This window comes from Rhyacophila brunnea, unplaced genomic scaffold (assembly GCF_057557595.1).
Source record: "Rhyacophila brunnea isolate RB1 unplaced genomic scaffold, BYU_Rbru_1.0 scaffold_1, whole genome shotgun sequence".
NCBI lineage: Eukaryota > Metazoa > Arthropoda > Insecta > Trichoptera > Rhyacophilidae > Rhyacophila > Rhyacophila brunnea.
This window is the reverse complement of record NW_028232751.1, coordinates 21,553,672-21,576,736: the sequence shown is the minus strand read 5'-3', so window position 1 is coordinate 21,576,736 and position 23,065 is coordinate 21,553,672. Positions and strand designations below refer to the sequence as shown.

The 23,065-nt window shown below is 31.7% G+C and overlaps 1 protein-coding gene across 1 annotated transcript in view; it reads right to left on the bottom strand.

The window, feature by feature from the left end:
- Positions 1 to 23,065, bottom strand: part of LOC147079580 (ras-related and estrogen-regulated growth inhibitor) — a 223,923-nt gene that overhangs the window by 82,980 nt on the left and 117,878 nt on the right. Inside the window, exon 2 of the mRNA XM_085941808.1 lies at positions 10,389 to 10,445. Within this exon, the coding sequence (XP_085797934.1) occupies positions 10,389 to 10,445 (57 nt within the window). The remainder of the gene's footprint in view (positions 1 to 10,388; positions 10,446 to 23,065) is intronic.

Below are 23,065 nucleotides of genomic sequence, written 5' to 3'. Positions count from 1 at the left end.
CGATGACCGCGTGGATTAAGCGCCGGTCTATAGTGTCGAGGGTCCCAGGTTCGAATCCTGGGTCTGGCAAGTTCACATATTATTTTTCAATTTCTGCATGAGCCAGAGTATGGTCCTAATAGGTTGAGCAAAAATAAAATCTGTTAATACAAACCTCCACTCTGTGGAGGCCCATATGATCCTATTAGGATCAGACATAGTCAAAAGAAAGAAAAATCATATATTTCTTAATAATATGCTATTACCTTTCCTGAATACTTTTAAATAATAAATGTAAGTGTAACTTTATTAACAAAGCTTAATTTGACATCTAAAATATTCTCTCAGCCACTTTTGATACTGACTATTCTATTTCTATACTAGTTTGGCCGTTTTTGAAAATAAGTGATTATCTTTCAGGTCTTGCAGACGATAGATGTGCTATGGCGACCATATTGACTTTGGCCATTTTTGATATTCATTTACATTTTAAAAGTCGATTTAGCATATGATCTGTCCATTTTTGATGCACGAAATATTTTAGAATAGTAGATATTGATATAAAGATTTTTTTGGCATTAAATTTTAAATAACACTGAAAAGTGCCTTTAGCCCACATTGATACTAAGCGCTTCAATTAGATTAAAAATAAATCACAAGAAGATTTAAAAAAATGATACAAAACAAAAAAAGCTCTCGACGTTGATTTTGAACTGAAAAAATAGTCGGAAAAGCCGATTATATTGGAGAATTTTTTGGAATGAAAACCTAAAAAAGTTCTTGAATTAGGACCTTCTTTCTTTTTTCGAAACACTGTGCTCCATGATTTTTGCAATATTTCTTGCTACCTACGCCAGTGCCTGTACCAACCCAGCTAGATCAAACCCGAATGGGCATGTACCAATTGAATATTATCAATATGAGTAATATGCCAGATATATTATAATTAATAAATACCAACAATACGAGAGTAGAGCAAACTTATGTTAGGTTTAATAGTCAACTGAAGTAGATATGTAAGTATTTATTACAATCCGATTTAGGCAGGTTAATAAAAAAATAGAAACGTGAAAATCAATTATCCCGAGCTAAGATTTTGAAGCCAGGCTAATTTTATTATTTCATGACTCAATTTAATTTTCCTAAAAAACACAAGGTACGTCGATCTAGGGATTGCAATACCAGTATTTTAAAACCGATATCCCAGTATTTTCGATACCGAAATACCGGTTTTAAAAATCGGACAATACCGAAATATCCGGTATTGAAAGTGGAAACAAAATGTTTTCATTAACATAAAAAGGTTTAATATGGTATTTTTGTCGGGTTAGTGTTGTCTGGTTTACTTCCGTTGCCTTTTAATGCCCTGGGAGACCAGCAATGGCACGTGCTAATATTAATATTTTAAAGAACTTTTTTATATATAATATATTAATTTATTAGTAGATACTCGTACTTCTGTTTTTTTCCATGTACTTCAAGACTGGGTATTAGTATTTTCATTCGGTATTCGGTATTGTGTATTATGATAATATATAGAAATAATTATTTAAAATTAAATATTCTTTAACACGTGTTTAAGTTTATTCTATATTTCTTTAACCTCAAAAATTAGGTCTTGCTATAGTAACAATAACAAGGTTACGCACTTTCTATTATTTTTGTGCTCCCTGGGTTGGTATTATCCATATACCATTATATCTAATAAGATTATTTGACTTTCAGTTGAAACGATTGGCACACAAAACATTGACCGTCACATGCAATTCTGAAACCTGACTAACCACATGTGATAGGGCAGGTGTGGCGAACCTATGACACGCGAAATGTTTTTTCATGGCACGCGAATGTTTTATGTTGAAGAGAAAATAAATTAGATATAATAAACATATTATATAATTTGAAAAAACACTTTCTGAGAGAGTATATTATAACCAATAGAAAAAATCTTTTTTGAAAAAAGTAAGCCACCCCAGCCGGGAATCGAACCCTGCATCTCCACGGGTAAATGCCCCAAACGTCGCATTTATCCAATATTTATTTATCCAATACTAATTGCGACAAATTTTAACTTTTGGTCACTTTTAATACCTACTCATCAGCGCTCTTCGAAATCACTGAGTGATAATATAAATTAATATTAATAAGATAATAAAAATAAGATAATATAAATAGTTAATTATAGAAATAATAATTTTAAAAATATTTTTTTTTAGAAAAAAGTTTTACAAATAAATACATATAATATAATATTAAAAATAATGACAGCATAGCCATGGCTATTTTCTTCGGTTTTTAATAATATTTGCCAATCGATGCGCAAACGAAAACAACGAAATTCATGCATAAATGACAGATCGCATTGTATAAAAAATACCAGGCGGATAGCCTTCAAGCAGAAGCATTACGTTTAATTTAAATTGCATGGGTCTGTCTTTGGGTTTTATGTGTCACAGATAATATTATCAGACTGACCTCACCAGGCGACGAGAGAAGCGATGCCGCCAACCTCTGATTGTGATCGATTTACAATCATTTTACAATGCTTGAGACCACTGTAGTGAGAGAATGTCTGATATTATCGGAGCAATTCTCAATTTGTGCGTACAGAACCAAACTACTTGTAATACAGTAATACTTATGAACTCTATTATAGTTTTTGAACTATTTAAATAGAATTCTAATAACTATTTTCCCACATAAAAAAACTGTTCGGCACGCCAGACAGTAAAATAATAATATTTGGAAAATTTTCGCACGTGTACGTAAAAAGGTTTGCCAACCCTATGATTTTAGTCATTTGGAAGAGGACCAAATGACAGATAACTGACACAATGTTTTTGTCGTTTGTCAGGTTATTATTATTTAATTTTCTGATTGTTATAGCACGTGCGGTCACGTTTGGTGGGTTTCTATCATAAGGAAACAAGTAATAAACTTTGTCATAAAAATCAGAAAATCCAGTAATACCCAATAGTCACCAGTTTAGTGGATGTACGTGAATGCATACAATATACAATACTGAGAGGAAATTTAAGAAACCCTTATTTAGAAGCAGATTGAAATCATTTACTTAGCATTTATTTAACACTACAACATTAAAGTTACTAGTAGGTAAAAATTTTAGATTTGGGATCCAAAAAATATATTATGAACTCACCATAAATTGAACGAGAATTATTCAGTGTCTACGCATTTAACTACGAGGTTCCTTATAAATAAGGGATGATAAGAAGGTAATATGATATTATTTTCACGTTGAAAACTACGTCTAACAAGCGGTAATTCAATATTGAATACCTACGTACAATAACATAACGTGCATCACACGTAATTCTTCAAATTACAGCAAATATAATAATACTGTGAAGAGAAACTAAGTTGGCAGACAAGTTCCTGGCAAAACTTTAAACTTCTATTACCGGTCGGTAGGGTAGCTTCAATTGCTGTAAACCAGACAAGCTTAAATTTCAAGTTGGCTTAAATTACACGTACTAAACAACTTGACCAAATCTAATTTACACAGACTGCAATCGTAACAATATTTTTTTAGTGATAAATATTGCTACGCTATGATAATTTGAAAAAAACGAAGTATTCACAATAAAAAAAATCATCCTATTAAATAATTAATTATTCTTTTTTGATGATCATAGAGCAAAGGAGCGAAAGACAATCGGTGTCTACGAAATGTGGTGTTGATGTTGAAAGCTTCGTATTTCTTGGACAGAGCATACACTATCGTTGACTGTGTATAACTATCGTTGACAAAAACATGCCAAACGGGATAACGCTAGATTTTGTGAAAATACAATAATTTCAAGTAAATTTACTTATTCTACCAAGAACGAAGTCAATACCTTTGCTTTTTCGTATCGAAAAGTAGTGCAAACATAATTGTCGATACATGTAAAAACCACACATTTTAACAGAAATATTTTCAAAATTGACTACAACTACCTATATTGTGTCAACAGCGTTCTAGTTTCGTTTCATGCTTGAAGACGAGAGTTTCTTTTTTGTAGAACAAACATTAAAAATTTAAGAACATACTTGTAGCTTAATAAAGTTAATGTATCAAATTATTCGACCGCAATAATAAATTCCCAGCAACTCATATTCCGGTAAACAACTTATTACCTGTGTCAGCAGATTGATTTGCGATATTAAATACGGTATCGCAATGGAAAATTAGTCTAATATCCATTCCCATAGTATCATATTATACTATGACTGTAATAATAAATAAAATTTACAGCTACTCGTATTTAAACCGCTGACTCGTTCAATATAATTATGTACTAGAATATTATGTTTAGGTATTACTTTTGACTGTATAAATTACGAATAATGATTTATCAAAATGTCACTCGAATATAGGTTTCCAGTCTGTTACCATCGCAGTCTCTATATCGCTTCGCCCAACATCTGATTGTACCGAGATGCGGACCTCGGGTCCGTACCTATCATAAGTTTAGTATTGTAATATAACTGCTGTAAGATACTATTTTACCAACCGTTACGCCTAATAAAATTCGCTCCTGCATACATATTCGACTTCTTCATCATCATCCTCAACACCATAACCTACGATACATCGACGTCTCCCAAAGTGATAACCCACACATCGAACACTACATATTTTTTAGATGAATAATTGTTAAATTATTATTTTATATACGCGCAGATTCGGAATAATATACAAAAATGTTAAATAATGCATGAAATTGTTTGAAATTGACCTACCTGCATTAAGTATTTGACAGTCAGAAATTTTATACGCGTTTAATATCTAGCGTTTCTTCAACACATTTAAAGCTGTTGGAGGCATCTAAAATCGCTAGTAAAAACGCCACAAGCTAGATGCGTTTTTTTTCAAGCTAGATGCCTATCAAAAATGCTAGATCTGGCAAGAAAAACGTTAAAATCGCAATTCTGCATAAGACGATCATTGAACCATCAAAGATTCCAGATAAAGAAACGACACTCGACAATATTATGTCTGAGACGCATTTTGCTGTTTTTTAACAGTATTTGACGCAGATCTGATAACCAGGAGAGACTGGTGGTTTTAGATAGTTTCCAGGAAAAATGAAGAAAATAAGAGTGCCAGTGCGCTGAAGCGACCAATTGAATGAGCTTACTGGTGGCAGCCTTCACTCTGCCTTGAGAGAAATAAAGGATCGAGAGGAATGTAGAGTCTTAGTTGCTCAGAAGGTAACTGAAAGATGGTCACGATTCTCAGCCAAGAGAGAACGATCAAGAAGAAAAAAGAAAAGATATTGACACGTATAAAGACTTTTCTTTGCATTTAGCAAACCTTCGTATTGATCTGTAGCAAATTCATTGCAACGTCGTTTACAACAGTTTTAAATGCTTTGCATTTTACAACAACTTTACTATTCCACACGTTTAAAGCTCTATACACCAGAGTACCTAGTTTAAAACATATTTTAACTTATAAAAAAATCGTTTCCGTTAGGTGTTTCAACGTCTACTAACGTTAATTAACACATATTGCAATCATTTTCTTCTTATTTCGGCGCATGAGGAATTATTTTAAAAATTGTTTGTTTATTTCTACTTATTGTATCGTTATGTAAATAACACTTAAATAAAACAATACAATACTAAAGCTAACTTGAAAATATAATTTATGTTATTAATCTATACAAAATTTTAGATATTTTATATATAGAAGAATATTTTTTATTGATTATGATTTGGTATAGGCAGGTTTAATAAATTTAAAAAAAAATTAATAATTAATACGTCGTATAGTAATAATTATTAATTCAACGAGAAAAATAAGGATGACTTAAATAAAGTGTGAATTATTTTGCCGGATCGCTCATAGCATACAATCTATATGGTTTGGTTTAGGCAGGGTATAATTGCATTTTAAAAACTAGCCAGCACCATCTGCAAATTGTATTCTTAGTGACAAAGCTTAGTGTCCACTATTTTCCACCTCTTATAAGCCTACCTCCACCCCATGCCACTGCATAGGTACATACATATATCTAGTAACCAAGCGTTTTCCTAGTGTATTTTAACATACTGTAGATCCAAAATCTAATGTTAATTATTATTCTACGATAGTATTCTACGTTGACATCAGTGTATACCTATTCATCAGTAGTCTTATTATTATTCTTATGAAATCCCTTAAGTATGACTGACAAGTACCTACTTATGCACTATGATATCCATAGCCTACTTACTTCTAAAACACTCTTCTCTACTGCTTAATATTAATATATGTGATCATGGCCCCCACATCCTGAAGCGGGCCTCCAGGCTAGGATCTTTGGCGGGCCCCCTACCTATCTCTAATTAATAAAGGCAGTGTGATGCCCTACAGTAGCATTTTCGAAATGGTGTACGCGGTAAAATTAATGTGTATATTTTAATACATCCATTTGAATTATGGAGGTGTCTAGTACCTATCGATACACAATTTTAAATTGTATAGTACAACCACATAATTTTAAATAACAACATTATTGAAGGAAAATAGCGCCGCAGGGGACTTTTTTTTACTATTAGAGCAAATTTGTTATGTATGTTTATCTCACTTATCTGGTCGACTCGCCACGCCGGGCCGCTCCTGAGCACGGGCCCCCAGGCTAGAGCCCTGTCAGCCCCCCCTCCCATTGTGGGGGCCATGTCTATTACAGGCGGACCTCGACTTACGAACGTTCGACTTTCGCACAATTCGCTATTTCGCACATTTCAAAAAAAAACGTTTTTTTAAACGTCGCGCTGGCCGTGGGGTTAAGATATCCCCTTCTCGCTCGTTCACAAGCAAGTGCATTTCTTGCATCACTTGCATCCTGCTCGCACCCGTCACTTTGCTTGTGAGTTAGCTAGGATAGGTGGCTTGCGCAGAAGCGCGTGCGGGCGTGTCATATTGTGCGTTTTGCTAATTTTCTTCATTTGAAATATTTCACCCTAAAAATTTATAAACATGAGTGAGAAACGGAAAAACTGCAGTGTTGATACAATCAAAAAGAAATCAATCACATGACGTTCTGATTGCGGTGAATCTTTTACTTCAATCGGACGTTCGTATGATACAAACAGGTCTACTACGATATGTTCAATTTTGAAAAATAAAAATAAAATTAAGGAATACCTACGTTCAAAATTGTGGAAATATATTATCTTTAAAGGTTGTTTCTAAAGGACACGGCATAGTTATGGATGAAATGGAAAAATATTTGTCATCATGGATCGACGACCAACATCAAAAAGATGTCCCTCTGAATATTTCATTTATTCAAGCGAAGGCTCTTAGTTTGTACAAAGATTGGAAGGCTATAAAAAGAAGATTCTAACACGATTTTTCAAGCAAGTAACAGTTGGTTTATATTAAATTCACTGGAAAATCGGCTGATGCGGATAAAGGTGCTGCAAAAGAATTTATTTCCTCATTATCCAAAATTATTGAAGACGGAGAATATTCCTCTAGCCAAATATTTAATGTAGATGACACAGGTTTATTTTGGAAAAAAATGCCTAGTCGTACATTCTTATCTAAGGAAAAATCAGTTGCCCCAGGGCATAAACCTTCTAAAAACCGATTGACATTGCTTCTTGATGGAAACTTGGCTGGTGATTTAAAATTGATGCCAATGTTAATTTATCAACCAGAAAATCCCAGAGCATTGAAAGGGAAGGATAAAGAATTGCTTACAGTAATCAAATAAAAAAGCCTGGGTTTACTGCGTTAATATTAAAAGATTGGTTCACTTTACATTTCGTGCCAGCAGTTAAGCAATATTGTAAAGTTAATGATTTACCATTTAAAATATTTTATTTAAAATAAGATAAAGAAGAGTAGCAAAGAGTTAACTCTTGATAACTTTTTAAGGGAAACACCCGCAAACCCCACTTAAACATGTCTTTTAAACATCTTATATTTACTTGATAAATAAATATTTCAAAATACACACAATTTAATTTTTTTTACTTCCCTCTACTTTCGAACATTCAACATTCGCACACCTTTTCAGGAACCAATTATGTGCGAAAGTCGAGGTCCTCCTGTATATTGATACGCGATTTTCGATCTTATCAGACGTGGAATAAATCTTATTACGTAGCAATGGCTTAGAGACTTATATAAAAAAAACAACTTAATTGGTTAACAATAAAAATAATGAATTAACAAGAATTATATTATGTTGACCTTACAGTTTTAAATAATAAGCCATTATAATTAAAATAGTGGGAACAGGTTGATAGTATTATTGTTTTACAAAATAGAATCATAGCTTAACAACGTGTTTATTTGAATTGATGTTATTAGTGCTTTCATTCGGGTATTTTAATACGTGTTAGTCACAAACAAGATCAGGAATAAAATTTTTAAAAAACACACACACAGTTGCTAATAAGCCAATATATCCAATTGCATCAATTAGGCTATCATCAAAGACACTTATACGATTGTAAAGTTTAAATAATTATCTAACTTTTTAAACATTCTGTAAAAGATGTCGCATGTTGAAAAGTTTCGTTATTATTATACTAATATATGTACTTATTATGTAATATAATATAATATATATGGGTATTTTCTTATCGTTACTAGTACTTCCGGGTAGAAAAATATTCTATTTCGCTTTGACGAGACAAAATGATATATCATAATAAAAATAATCCAATTCGATACGTATGACACAAAACATTTATACACATTGAGGTTATGAAACCTTATACCTACAGTATTTTAAATAAAATTAAATACAATAAAGAATCATAAAAATATTCAGAGAGGTCATAAACTCACTTCTCTACATAAATATTTTTGGGACAATCTGGGACAACAAGTGTCTTTAGATGGATGTATATTAGATGAAATTGATCACAGAATAAAACTTTTGGCCGCCTGAATAATGTCTTCAAAAATGACCTCCCATTTGCCTAAAGTCCAAAGTGTTCAACCAGTGTGCAATTCCCGAAATCACATATGCGTGAAGAGAGATCCAGAAACTTATAGTAGCACATCCCGGTATAGAGAGGTGCATACCGACTATAACACTTATAACCTAAACCATCTCTGATCAACATGTGCCGCGCAATGGGTGACCCAATAAACAATACCGCGCGAGTGATAGTACAACAAGACCACGGAGCCAGCCTCAACAGCATCAGTCAGCAAAAAGTCAGTGTCAGCCATCCTAGCATAACCCCCCCCCTACCATCCACCATCAAAATCAATTACAGTACACTATAACTATATGTATATAACTATAACCAACTTTAAATATTAAAACATCCGATGAAAATTTTACGGGAGAAATAATAGCATATTTGAGTGACTTTATCAAAATAATAAGTAGGTAGTAGGACCTCATCGCCATCGTTTATTTATTTTGTAATAGTAATGCCGATCTGATGACTTGGATGACTACAAACATAAGAGGTATCTATTACGGTTTTACTAAAATGATACATACATGGGGGATTACATAATCAATTGTATTAAAATTTTGGTGGTATTTATATACTATATACCAGTGATGGCAAACCTATGGCATGCGAGCCACCAGTGGCACGCGAGATGATTTTGTATGGCACGCTTTGAAGAGTAAAAATACCTGTAATAATAAATGACAGATCGCATTTTGTAAAAAATAGCAGGCAGATACTCCTCAAAAATAAGCATTACGTTTTAGCTATAAAATTGCATAGGTCGGTTTTTAGAACTTATGAGTTACATATACTATTATCGCACTAGCCTCATCAGGCGGCGGGATATGCCGCGCCGCGAACCTCTAAATTTGGTCGATTCACAATGCTTGAGACCACCGTAGCGAGAGAATGACTCATCCGTTCGAAGCGATTTTGATGTCAATTTATGCGTAAAGAACCAAACTAAATAATACTTTGACAATTAATTTCATTTCTACCCACAAAAAATAACTGCACCAACTAAGAAGCAAACACTTGGTGGAGCAGATAAGTAGTAGTAATTCTGGCAGACAGTTTCGAAATTGAAAAAAGTGATAAAGCTATAGGATTGGTGCTATGTTCTGTGAGTGGTATCTAGAACATCATCATTAAAAAAAAAACAATTTGTTTCGTTACAACTGCTTTAAATAATATTTGGGAAATTTTTGCACGCGTACGTCAAAAGGTTAGCCAACCCTGCTATATAAATTGAGAATTTGACTAAACTAAGCAGTCTAATATAAACAAACAGGATATATTATAATAAAATTATTTTGATAAAAATTGTCACATCGGACGTTTTAACAATATGATTTTACTTGGTGAAGCCGTAATAAGCGGTTTTGCAAAATATGAGCAAAAAATATCGTAATATTAGGGCAATTATTTGTCGATATTTGTTGTTATTATTTGGTCACAGAATTAATTGTAAAGGTGTGACGGCTTACCTTGTTGATGATCGTACTCTCCTATGTATCGCCTGGTGAGAAACCGCACAGTCAACGCTGTAAACAACAGAAACGTGATGGATTAACATGAAAAATCCGCTGAAGAAATGAATCGCTACCGCAGAATAGGCGCGTAACCAAAAACAGCAATTTTACAATTAAACGTGAAGGTATACGTGAAGAGCTCGGAGATTAATCAGTGTAAGTCATTGATATGCACAAAGTGTCCCGAGAGCCAGACGTTACTCTCGGGCCATTTTTCAGTGGCACTATAAGCTTATCAATGATATCAAAAATAAGTAATGTTTTTTTTTAATTTTACCACATTGGTTGCTTAGATACAGTTAAAAATTGAATTTTATAAGCTACTGCAAAAAAATATACTTAATAGATAAAAATCTTAAAAGTTAAATAAATTTGACATCCGTTGCTGAAATTATAGAATATTTTTGACTGGTCAAACAAATTAATAGAATATGTCTGGATTTTTTTTAAAGTGGATACTTTTTAATAATACTCTTAGCAAATTTTCAGTACAAAGTAGTTTATGAAAACCTTGACTTAGACAGATTGACTTCTGATCCTTAATATGAATATATTTACATTCGCAAGCTCACCACATAATAATAATAATATATTCAAATTACTTTTAAAATGTATATATTATTATGATAGTTATTTACAATTTGTGATATTTGAAAATATATTTGAAAAAAAATACACAAACTCCCAATGGGTCTATTCTATACTTATCGACCGCTAAAATGATAAAGTGATAATTATTATCAAACTTAGGGTAGGTTTGTATCCAAGTATTAGCACTTATTGTAATAATTACAATACGTTGCTTGTAATTGTTGCAATAATTGCTATAGTTTAACAGCAGCAAGAGAGGTGCTATTAAAATATATCACGTATTGCAACAATACAACCAACGTATTGTAATTGTTACAATAAGTGCTAATACTTTGATACACACCTATGCTAAGTTTGATAATATTTATCACTTTATCACTTTAGTGGTCGATAAGTATAGAATAGACCTACAGGACAAAGTATATCGTTATGAAAAGAAAGAAAGGTATTGAAAATGGCGTCATATAATTTACTATGGGCATGACGACATAATCGTCATCGCGATGTTCACTATGGACACGACAAAATAACACGTAATCATATTATATAAATAATTCTCCACTGTACCTATATAGTATATAATATACTTAAATTCAAAGGTTAAATAATTATTAGTCAAAATAATTATTAGATTGGTTTTACGTATGTTTAAACATCTATTTAATACCTAGTTATGTTAGTTAAAATAGCAATCATCAAAACTTTGGGCAATATTTAGAATTTATTATAATTCAGCGGAATAAATTGAATATTCTTAACTGGATGTATAACTTTACTCAATCAGTACATATCGATTTCATAACTTAATTGCAATTTTCACCAGATTCGCCTAAAAACTAATAACATATTTCAAATTACAAATTAAAACAGAGGTGAATATTATGTGGTCATATATTTATGGTGTTGTTTTTGATAAAAAGTAAAATACCATAACAGCAAATAATATTTAAGAATAAATAAGTAAATTAATGAAAATACCATTTATTTGATAAAATTCTATTCTACCGCAGTATAATTTTAATAATATTAAATTCTACATAATTAGTTTTACAGTCAACAGCTATTTTGGCAAGTTGTAATACAATTATCAACAACACTATAGAACTAATAAGTAAAAAAGGTTTTGTAAATTTTAATATAATATTTTTGTAAAACATACAAGTTGGTTTACATTTTGAAAGCTCTATTTTTCACTTTATAGCCAAAATATTTCAAAGTATCTTTAACACTTTGGGTGCGTCAGATTTCACATAGAGGGGCAATGGAAATGTACATTTTGACAAATTCACTGAAGAGCTGCAAAAAATGGACGCAGCCCCTTTCTGTCGTTCGATTTGAAATGTTGATGCGGCCAGAGGGGTTAGCGGGTGGGAAAATGAGCGAACGAGCACATAAGTGGAAAACGAAATATTACGCAGCTGTTTGAGGAAAAGTTTCGCATGAGGAGTTTTCACAGCTTTCTGAGGCAATGGGCGCTTAGAACAGGGGAGGGGGGAGTGGTTAGGTGGACGGCGCTTACAGCGATTTATCCCCTCTTGCTTCGTATTATGCCCAAAACAATAAAACTTCAATGAAAATCTGCCATTATTGATAACGCTTTCGTTTTAAAAACTTCAGATTTTTCTTTAGTTTTATCTGCTGTCTTGTAAGTAATAATCATCATCATCGCAGCAGCTCTCAATCTTCTGGTGGATGAAAACCTCTCCTTCCTGCTTCCACTCTACTCGGGCATTTGTCCTTAATTTTTCACTACTAAGATATTTTAATATCTCTCGGATCATCCGATATGTTCACCAATGATCGGTTCAAAAAACTCCACTTCAAATTCTATATATCGTATCTGTTCTGGTAGAACACACTAACTGGAGAATACTAGTTTTGAGTAATTTGACTCTGAAGTTGTTAAAATGTTTGAAATGGTCTATCATGTGAGTTTAATAAGTAATCGTAAAAAGGATGACTTTAAAATAAAGACTGTTTATTTATTAAGAAGGTTTCCAGACGGTAAAGTTTGAAATAAGGAACATTTTGGTATAACTAACTCAATATGTCATTCTTTCGAATTAGTGTCTTCTGCCAGAACAGTGACGATATTTTTTATTACATCAAATACCCTTATTAACTCCCTTACTAAATTATTTCCTTGTCAATACTTGTATGCCCTGAGAGAAGCAGATAACCGAGAGGGGTGGACCGTCTTGCTCGTTCAGAAGATGTTTGAATTTCAGGGTCGTGACGATCCTCAGCCGTGAGGAAACGAAATGTGCGTAATGTCCAACATCATAATATGGCCATATCGCGCTATCCATATACCAAATTAAAGCTAGTCTCAAAATAATAATACCGCTAACCCAGACAGTGAAAGATATGAATTCGAATCCCACTCGTACCTACAATTTTTTTTTATGTTTTTTTTTAAATATGTATTTTTATTGTAACTTTCTTAAGCTTTGGGAATATTCAGTGTTTAATAATGAGTTATAATTTAATTATTATAAATAATTTTATTAGATAATCACCAATATTAAAAAGTTAAGTGTGAGTAAATCCTCATGTTTGCGATGTAATAGAGTTTGCTAAAATCCTCAAATGGAAATGTGCCGGACACATAGCTCGAAGAAGGGACAATCGTTGAACAAATTTAGTCATTCAGTGGTATCCAAGAGGTACAAAACGTCCGCAAGGTAGACCTAGAGGCCGCTGGATCGACACAATGATAACGTTTTGCGGAAGTACGTGGCAACGCAACGCACAAGACCGAGACAAATGGACTCAGCTTGGAAACACCTTCATCCAGTAGTGGATAGATTCAGGCTGATGATGATGATGATAATGATAAAATCCTCATGTTATAATACCGAACGAGGCTAGTATCGTCAGATATTTTACAACGTTTTTTAGCTCGTATTTGTATTTGTCCGGTGGTTGTTTGTCCGGTACAAATCTTGCAATCGATTTTTAATTAACTTCTCGACTAGCTAAACATTTGAAACTTTTATAATTTATCAGAATACGATGTCAATGCACTTTTTTAATACTTTTTTTATCTTTAAGTAGAATTGAATTCACTTTCAGTTAATTCTGTTTTGTATGAAAAGTTATTTCGACACCATTATTGGTTGCTAGGCTCTGGGGTCCTAGCGACTAAATTATTAATATATACGTGCGTTACTATGAAAATCAATATGACATGTCAAGTACAAATTTTTTTGATCGTTTAAGCTAGTCAAGTCAAGTTTATATAGTTTAATAGAAAATTTAAAAACGTTGCATATAAAAAATTCTTATTATCTTGTAATCATTAATAATTTACATTATCCGTGAAAGATTATGTTATCATTCAATTTCCTTTTAATAAAATCTTTTAAAGAAATGTGTAACAACGTAATTTAGTCGGTATTCCTGTGATTTGGTTCAGTTCCTCCTGAGTCTGATAATATAACGTTAAATCGGATTCGCAAACCAACTGCAGCAGCCGCTACCATACAATGAATAACAAATGATCTCTCCCAGTCGCAGTAAGTTCCACTCTCTTAGGAAAGCAACCCTGAATCACCCCGCGACATAGAAATGGTTACGAGACTCGGTTATGCAAAAACGGGATATCAAAAGAATATTACATACTTGACAAAGACATCATGATAATATTGGCACGCCATGCATGAAACCTTTTTTCATCTTTTAAAATCTGTAGGTATTCTATCTATGTATCCAGCTACAGTGACATGGTTGTTTTAAAATAGTTAACTTTTAAAATTAAAATTAAATTGCTGTGTTGTGTTAATTTAATAAAAAGCATTTTTTGTAGTACTTATTCCACTTTTTATCAATAAATTAAGACCGGTTTCGTCCGCTTCAGAAGGACATTTTCAACTGAATACATTTTTTTTTAAAGATATCTATCAAACAAAATCCAAAGCGACAGAAATAATATAACAATAGGTACATAAATTATCCGTCCAATAATACCTTCCCAATAACAAATTAATTAAAAATTAATTTGTTATTTATACAAACAACAAACGTATGAAATATTAATGTCCAACCTCATTAATTTTAAATTAATTTGTTATTGGGAAGGTATAATTGGACGGATTATTGTTATATTATTTCTGTCGCTTTGGATTATGTTTGATAAATATTGTTTTATAAAAAAAATGTATTCAGTTGAAAATGTCCGTCTGAGGCGGACGAAACTGGTCCTAATTTATTGATTAAAAGTGGAATAAGTCCTACAAAAAAATTGCTTTTGATTAAATGAAAACAACAATAAAATGCAATTCCACCATGAATTGACAGTTAACAAAATAAAAGAAATTAAAATTAAATATTTAAAATTAACTCATCCGTGTCATTAAGTCAGACATTTTAACATTCATGAAAGTTCCTAAGTCGTGTTTTTTTACAAAATTAAGATTTTAATGTCAATATGTATAAAAAAATTCTCTTTTTTGTATATCATAGATTTTGTCACATGTAAGTAAAATAAATAAATAAATACTTTAATTTCTAAAAATAGCTTAAATTGAGAAAATCATGTTTAACTCGAAGTAAAATGACTTATTCAAAACATTGAATATAAAACATTATCAAAATTTTAACTATACGTAAATAATGTAAGCTTTTACTCTGAAACCACAGAAATAATAATCTAAACTACTCATTACAGCCGCTTTCAATTATTAGTAATAGTCATATTAGATATTATCAAATTTAAACTCTGGTTTTACTTTTATGGCTGCTGTCTTTTTCCTTTTATTAATGTATTCGAGTGCGTAGACCTACGCCAAAACAGTCTAGCACCTTAGCATGTGGTAGCCTGACGTAGGTGTGTCAAGCAAGTTTTTTTTAAGCAAGTCCCAACCAATTTTAGCAAATTATCATAGCTGGATACACTTATTCGATGATCTCGTAAGTTATTATAACATATATAAAATTTTCCAGACTAATCTTTTGCTTTATTATATTATAGGATGCACTCAGTCAAGTCGTCTTCGTTCATGTATACCTACATCATAATAAGTTAGTCAGTGCAGCAACCTCGGTGGCGTCTATTTAATACAAACCAAGAAACTTATCGTAGCTAAAGAAAGATTTAACTTGGTGTGCGTAGGGATTACAATACCGAATGAATGTATCAATACCGATAATAGTAAAGACATAATATTATAGAAAAAAGGAATACATAATATTAACAAAATAAAATTTAACTATTAAAATAAATTTAAAACGCTATTTTATAGCAACATAAAATACCTGCCTACATTTATTATGTTGACTTTTATAAATATCTATATATCATAATATTATTTTAGAAGTGCTAATTTTTACAAATACTATAATTCTGGCTACAGGAAAACTTTCCCAAATTCAACGTTTGTTGTTTGTACAATCAAAGTTAAATCAATAGTTATAGAATAAGTATAGTAAATATTTGCCACGAATGTTTTCTTCTTCGAAATATGTAAATTCATCGCGACAATTCTAAAAGTATATATGGGCGATTTTGTTTTAATATCATTTAACTTTCGTTGGTTTCAGTAAATATATTTGTGTTTTGGCGGTATACAACTCAAACACTAAATTTAATATACAATAGAGTATTAAGTAATGAAAAAATAACATTAGATTCGTTTTCGAAAAACATAAACGTGTATGCTTTTTTAATACCGAAAATACCGGTATTTTTATTTGTGAAACCGGTATTTCGGTATCGATAATAATTTAATAGCGGTATTGCAATCAATAAGTGCGCGCTTTGTGCTAGTCAAAACTTTTTGTCTCAATTTTGTACAACAACGACCAGTCTGACCAAAGACTGTCTCGACTATAATAGTCTGCACTAAGTCTGGTGACCCCGTAGCATTTTACTGCTTCTGGCCACCACTAAAATATGATACAGTGATTATAAATTGTCCAGCAATTAACTAATCTAACTCATTGTTAGTTCTGTAGTTTAGCGAGATCTATCGCATCGCATATTCTTCGCCTTGCGACTTCCTGATTTTGACTGAGAGCTCTAACACCTTGTAGTTATACCTAATGTTTGAAAAACCCAACACCTAAGTGATAAATATTTTACAAAATTTGTTGACAATCATTTCTTAATATCATTAAAAATTTAAAAAAAGATTGATATCAATATCAATATAATCTCAAATACCTGCTAGCTGTTTTGAACTCTTTGAAATCTATTGTGACCGTTTTTAGATCGTGAACTTTATTTTACAACGTTTTTATTAGCTCGTATTCTTATTTGTTCAGTGGTTATATGTCCGGTACAAATCTTGCAATCGATTTTCAACTAACTTCTCGACTAGCTGGACATTTGAAACTTTTAGAATATATCAAAACACTGCAAGCATTCTTTTAATACTTTTAGCCATCTTTAAGTAGAATTGAATTTATTTTCAGTTAATTCTGTTTTGTATGAAAAGTTATTTCGACACCATTATTGGTTGCTAGGCTCTGGGGTCCTAGCAACTAAATTAGTAATATATACGTGCGTTACTATGGAAATCAAAATGACATTTCAGTATTCTATATGTGTTTTTTGTTTTTTATTTACTTCATATCAAGTACAAGTTTGAGCATATTGAGCTTAATAATTCAACAGAAGTTTTAAAAACGTTGTATATAAAAAGTTCTTTTTATCTTGTAATTATTTAATACATAGATGACTGTATAGTCTATCATTATGAAAAATGTGGCTACTCAAAATTAGATCGCAATGGCAGCACATAAATAATAACGGGTGGTTTCTCAGTGAAACCACTAAGCAACAAAGAGTTAATAATATACACGATACCTACATATTGTTTGCGTTATTTCCAGCATGTATCTCTCCATACCACGCTGTATTACTTTTTTATATTTTCTTTACTAAGGGTTCTTATCTTCTAATGGTCTTTACGAGTCTATATTTTTTTTGATAATTTTGCGTTACTTTTTGAAGTACACAAAACGTTATGATTGAATAACGAATAAATAAGGGTTTGTCTAAAGTACCAAAATACCTAGAGGACGCTTGCCTTCAAAAGTTCATGATAACAAGTCTTAATGAAGTGGAATCAGCTTTAAGAGACCTTCATCCAACATTGAATAGTTTTATTTTATTTTATTGAAGATGATGATACCGGTTTGAGCATCGCTGCATTTCATCTTTGTCTACCTCACAGAACTGATTTATAAATTTAATATAATTCCGATAGGATATATCAGTGGTGGCGAAACTATGGCACGCGTGTCACCAGTGGCACGTGGGATGATTTTGCATGGCAAACGTTTGAAGAGAAAAAAAATCTAATAATAATAAATAATAACAGATTGCATTGTATAAAAAATAGCAGACAAATACTCTTCAAGAATAAGCATTACGTTTAACGTCAATATATAATTATATAGGTCGGTCTTTAGGCGTTATGAGTTACATATATTATTATCACACTAACCTCATCAGGCGACGGGGGGTGCCGTACCGCAAACCTCCCATTTTTATTGATTTACAATACTTGAGACCATTATGGCGAGAGAATGCCTTATGTGATAGAAGCAATTCTGGTGTCAATTTGTGCGTTAAGAACCAAAATAATTAATATGGTAACAAATAATCTCATTCTACCCACAAAAAATTACTGCACCAAATAAGAAACAAAAACTTGGTAAAGCTAGTGGTAGCGATTTAAGCAGACAGTTTCAAAATTGGTGGACCGAAATGTATGGCATAATTGAAAAAAGTGATTTTCAATGTGTTAATGTCCTACAAAAATGAACCAAGCTTTATAGACGTGCAACAATGTGTTTCAACCTTCAATACACCAATATTAAATGAGCGTCGTTTCATAAACCAAGAGCAGTTCGTCAGCTGAATGCAGAACTATTCTAACTTACATTTGAAATTTTTGAGGAGGGAGTTTTTTGAAACAACTTACTTAAACAACCTACTTCTACTTCCTACTTCCAGTTATTTCTACTTCCTACTTATTATTTTATTATTAATATGGATAAGTGTATGCACCATTTTTTCATCAATAATCCTACTAAAATATGATGCATCCATTTATCCATAACGATAATAAATAATTTCAGTGAGTTGTTTCAAAAAACTCTTCTGCAAAATATTTCAAATGTGAGTTAGAATAGTTCTGCATTCAGCTGACGTGTTGTCAGTATTCAACGTATGACATATTCTTGACACGTGTTTAAATTTATCTCGTAATATTCCTCACTCGAGATCGATTTCCTTCTCCACACCCGTTAGGTATTTCAGTTCCCATTATTTCTGGTCTACCTATTATCATCTCAGTGGAAATTCAAAGGAAATTTATAAAAAATGTTCCTCATATCATGTTTGTTAAGATACTTTTAACATCGTGTGGTTTCATTGTGCCAATATTATCAGCTTAAAAAATCCACAAACCTTCGTGATGAAATGTTATTTTATTTATTTAAGAATTCAAAACATTGTGGACATAATAAATCTAAATTCAAGACGTACACAACATGAGATTTACACATTGCTCAAAATGGAAAAGTTTACGAACCGGAGCGCTCGACAATTTTCTGAAGATGTTTACCAAATTTGATGTGTATTTTATAAAAATAAATGTGTTAGATTTTTTTATTATAAGGCTTATCTAGCTTAGACGGTCAAAATATTTTTTTCCAAGAGACAGCAATAATTTTACCAATTTCACGAACCGGAACGGCGCTCCGGTGTGTTCCGGTCCATTTCGAGCCCTGGATTTACATTTTAACAAAAAATATGTACGCTCACAAGAGAAAAGAAGAGAATATAGAATATAATAACAATAATAATAACAGAAAAAAATTAAATCAAAACATACTTAAGTACAATTTAATACAGAAAAATAAAATTTTGAAAACAAAAAAACATACAACTTTATACAGAAAAATCAAGTTTCAAAAACAAAATGCAAAGTACATCATTGATCATCATCATTTGTATTACTCTACAGAGAAGACAGTTGAAGTAAAAATACTTTTCTAGATGGAAAGAAAATTTCTCTTCCAAGACAATGTCAGACGCTATGTAGTTTAAATCACTACTACAAAAAAACTACACACTGAACATTTTGAGTTCAATGTGAGAGAATTCTTGAAGATTTCTAACCTATAAAATCGTTTACAGTAAGAGAGTTACTATAGCCACTAGTATACGGCGAACTTTGATAGCCTCAAACTTTTTGGTAAAACTGTCTAATCTATTGATAATGAATGCCTCTTCTAAAATCAATTAATTCTGCTAATTGTTAACTTACTAACAATATATCTTTAAAGCATTTAATTATTTGTACGTATTAAACGCACTGTAGGAACAATATGTCATGTAAGTTTTATTATTCTAATTAGTGAAAAAAAAATCGGTGTGTGTACTTAATATGTACGCACGTTAAATGTTATACTTCTTTGGCGTAACAAAATACAATAAGCAGTTACCTGAGTCTATTAATATTACAGTGGATTAGGTTGACGAAAATTTATACGATGCATCTATGTCTCATATAGCACCTGATAATTGTAATTTAATTATTGTATTGGACCGAAACTCTTCTTTGCCTTACAGCGGTTATAATCGATTCAGAAGTGCCCATGATGAATTAATAAAAAATCAAATTTTAAAATATTTTTTAATTTTTTTACCAACTCAACATTTACAAAATGTATTTATTTATTGATATATAATTTTACTCATAAATAATACATACATAAATATAGCCTCAAATCTTGATACGCAATCTTTACAATTAAAAATAAATATACACTTCAATATAAATAAAGTTTTATGAATATAAATTAACAGTGTAGAATGTTAGTCTCCAGAAATTTGTTTATAAACATATATATTTATTATGACACAATATTAGATATGTTTACAACACGTGCTATTTACTTGGTTGTATTGAACGACTAACTAAATGACACTATGTGCATGCGCATGTACCCTTGAGACCGAAATGAATATTTTGCGCGCGCCGATAATTATGCGTTACATCGGCGCCTGCAACTTCGTCACACGCCAAAAATACACTCTGATCTGATTTCCCAAACGCGCCAAGAGAAGTATAACTTCAAAAATCATTTCTCTAGTCTCAAATGCATTTATAATTAGTTATCTATATTTTTACCACCTCGTACTTCTATCATGGTGTTCTGTTCACTTTGCGATATTTCTCTACGAATTTCGGTACATATCGCATTCAGTTTATTGAAGCAATTTTACAAAACGTCACCTAAAGAAATTTAACTTAATAGTTCTCCATCGGTCTACTTGATTGTGATGTCTGTCCCAAGCTTTTGACCTGTTTCTGCGCGCTACGAAGTTAGAAAAACAGCAAAAAATACAAAAAATCTCCGATAAGGAAACGGAGTAACTTTTTCAGCGTCCACTCTTTCGCTCTTTGCCGGGTGTATATTAGAAAACTGATCTCGAAGTTAATACCATCGGTAAGCTCTTGAGGAATGCTCAACTTATTTTGTATGAAACGGTCCGAGGGAGGATTTCGCCGCGAGAAACTTATAGCGAGGAAACTCGTTGGATCAGTAGAAAAATAGACTATAATATGGAATCTTTTGTATCCAAAAAGATACATATTCAAATATTATAATTGGATCTCTGATATTTGAATTTATTTATGAATGACCAACGTTCGAATATATACTCAGATAATATTTCCGTCACCTCTTTTCAAATACAGATTAATCTACAATTCAATATTTGTGATTAACGACATTTTGTGTTCGAATTGTAAATGGTCGGTTTTAATGTTAGTTTCTTTATCAATTGTATTGCGTTTTCAAATTAGAACATTATGACTATTTTTATTAGCCGATAAACTCTTTATTACAATAATGTAATCAAATCAGCATCAAATTGGACAGTTAAGCATTTATTCGAATCATTTTAATTACCTACCTAATTGGTTTATGTAATTGATTAAGATTTTAAACAGTTTTATGTACACTTTTAGTATAGGATAGACAGATTTAGGAAGTGTGTATGCGGGATATTTTTGGTAGGTACCATTTTTCACACACTATTTCCAGACAGATGCCAGATTGATAACCAAAAAGTAAGTTTTTTTCGATGCATTATAATATACAGTAGAAATATATTATGTACTGTGCCTGAGATTTTCATCGTACAGCAGGATTTTTTTAGAGACAGGCGTTTACCAAGACGATTGACGAATGAAAACTGCATTACATAGGTATGTAGGTATTTCACTCAACCAGTAGCAATAGAACCCGGACACTTTGTATCACTAGCTAACACACAACTCTGTGCTACAATGGACGTCGTTATTCCAACTTGTTTTCAACATCATATAATAATTAGTTATTTTAATGTGTCTCCTTGTATTCATTTTTGGACGAGAGCCATTCTATAAAATTAAAGTAATCTTAAAGAACTTAATTTACTTCCTGATTTCTGATATCTATAGCTTGATTTAAGCTAACATAAATTGGATTTTTTTATTTAAATGAAATGAAGCGAGTTTTATCATTATTAGAATAGTTGATGTACTGAGGATTGAGATAATACAAGAGCACAGATTACCAATTTGAGTAAATCGTTGTCAAAGTGACACAAAACTGGTGGTGATCTATCACCACCAGTTTTGAAACTATATAATCACACTCTACTTGAAGTTCGACATGTCTGGTATATTTCATTTACTAGACACAACCATCGATATAAAAATTCAATAATATAACGGACACGTTCATAGAGTCAAATACTATGCTTGGGTACTGAAAAATTTCAATATTCAACATTATTGTAACGAAGGGAGAATTAATATTTTAATCACAAATTAATATAATATTATGTATAACTTTCAATATATTAGTATATCATAATATTTTTTAAGACTATGTGTACGTTAGTACAATATCGTAAAAAAGTGCAAAAAAAATATTTTGAACTAGATACATAGGTATTTAGGTACATGGGTCAATGAGAAATGGGACCAGTCTCAGGAAATAAAAACTAGAATTGAGATCGCAAGGAGCGCCCT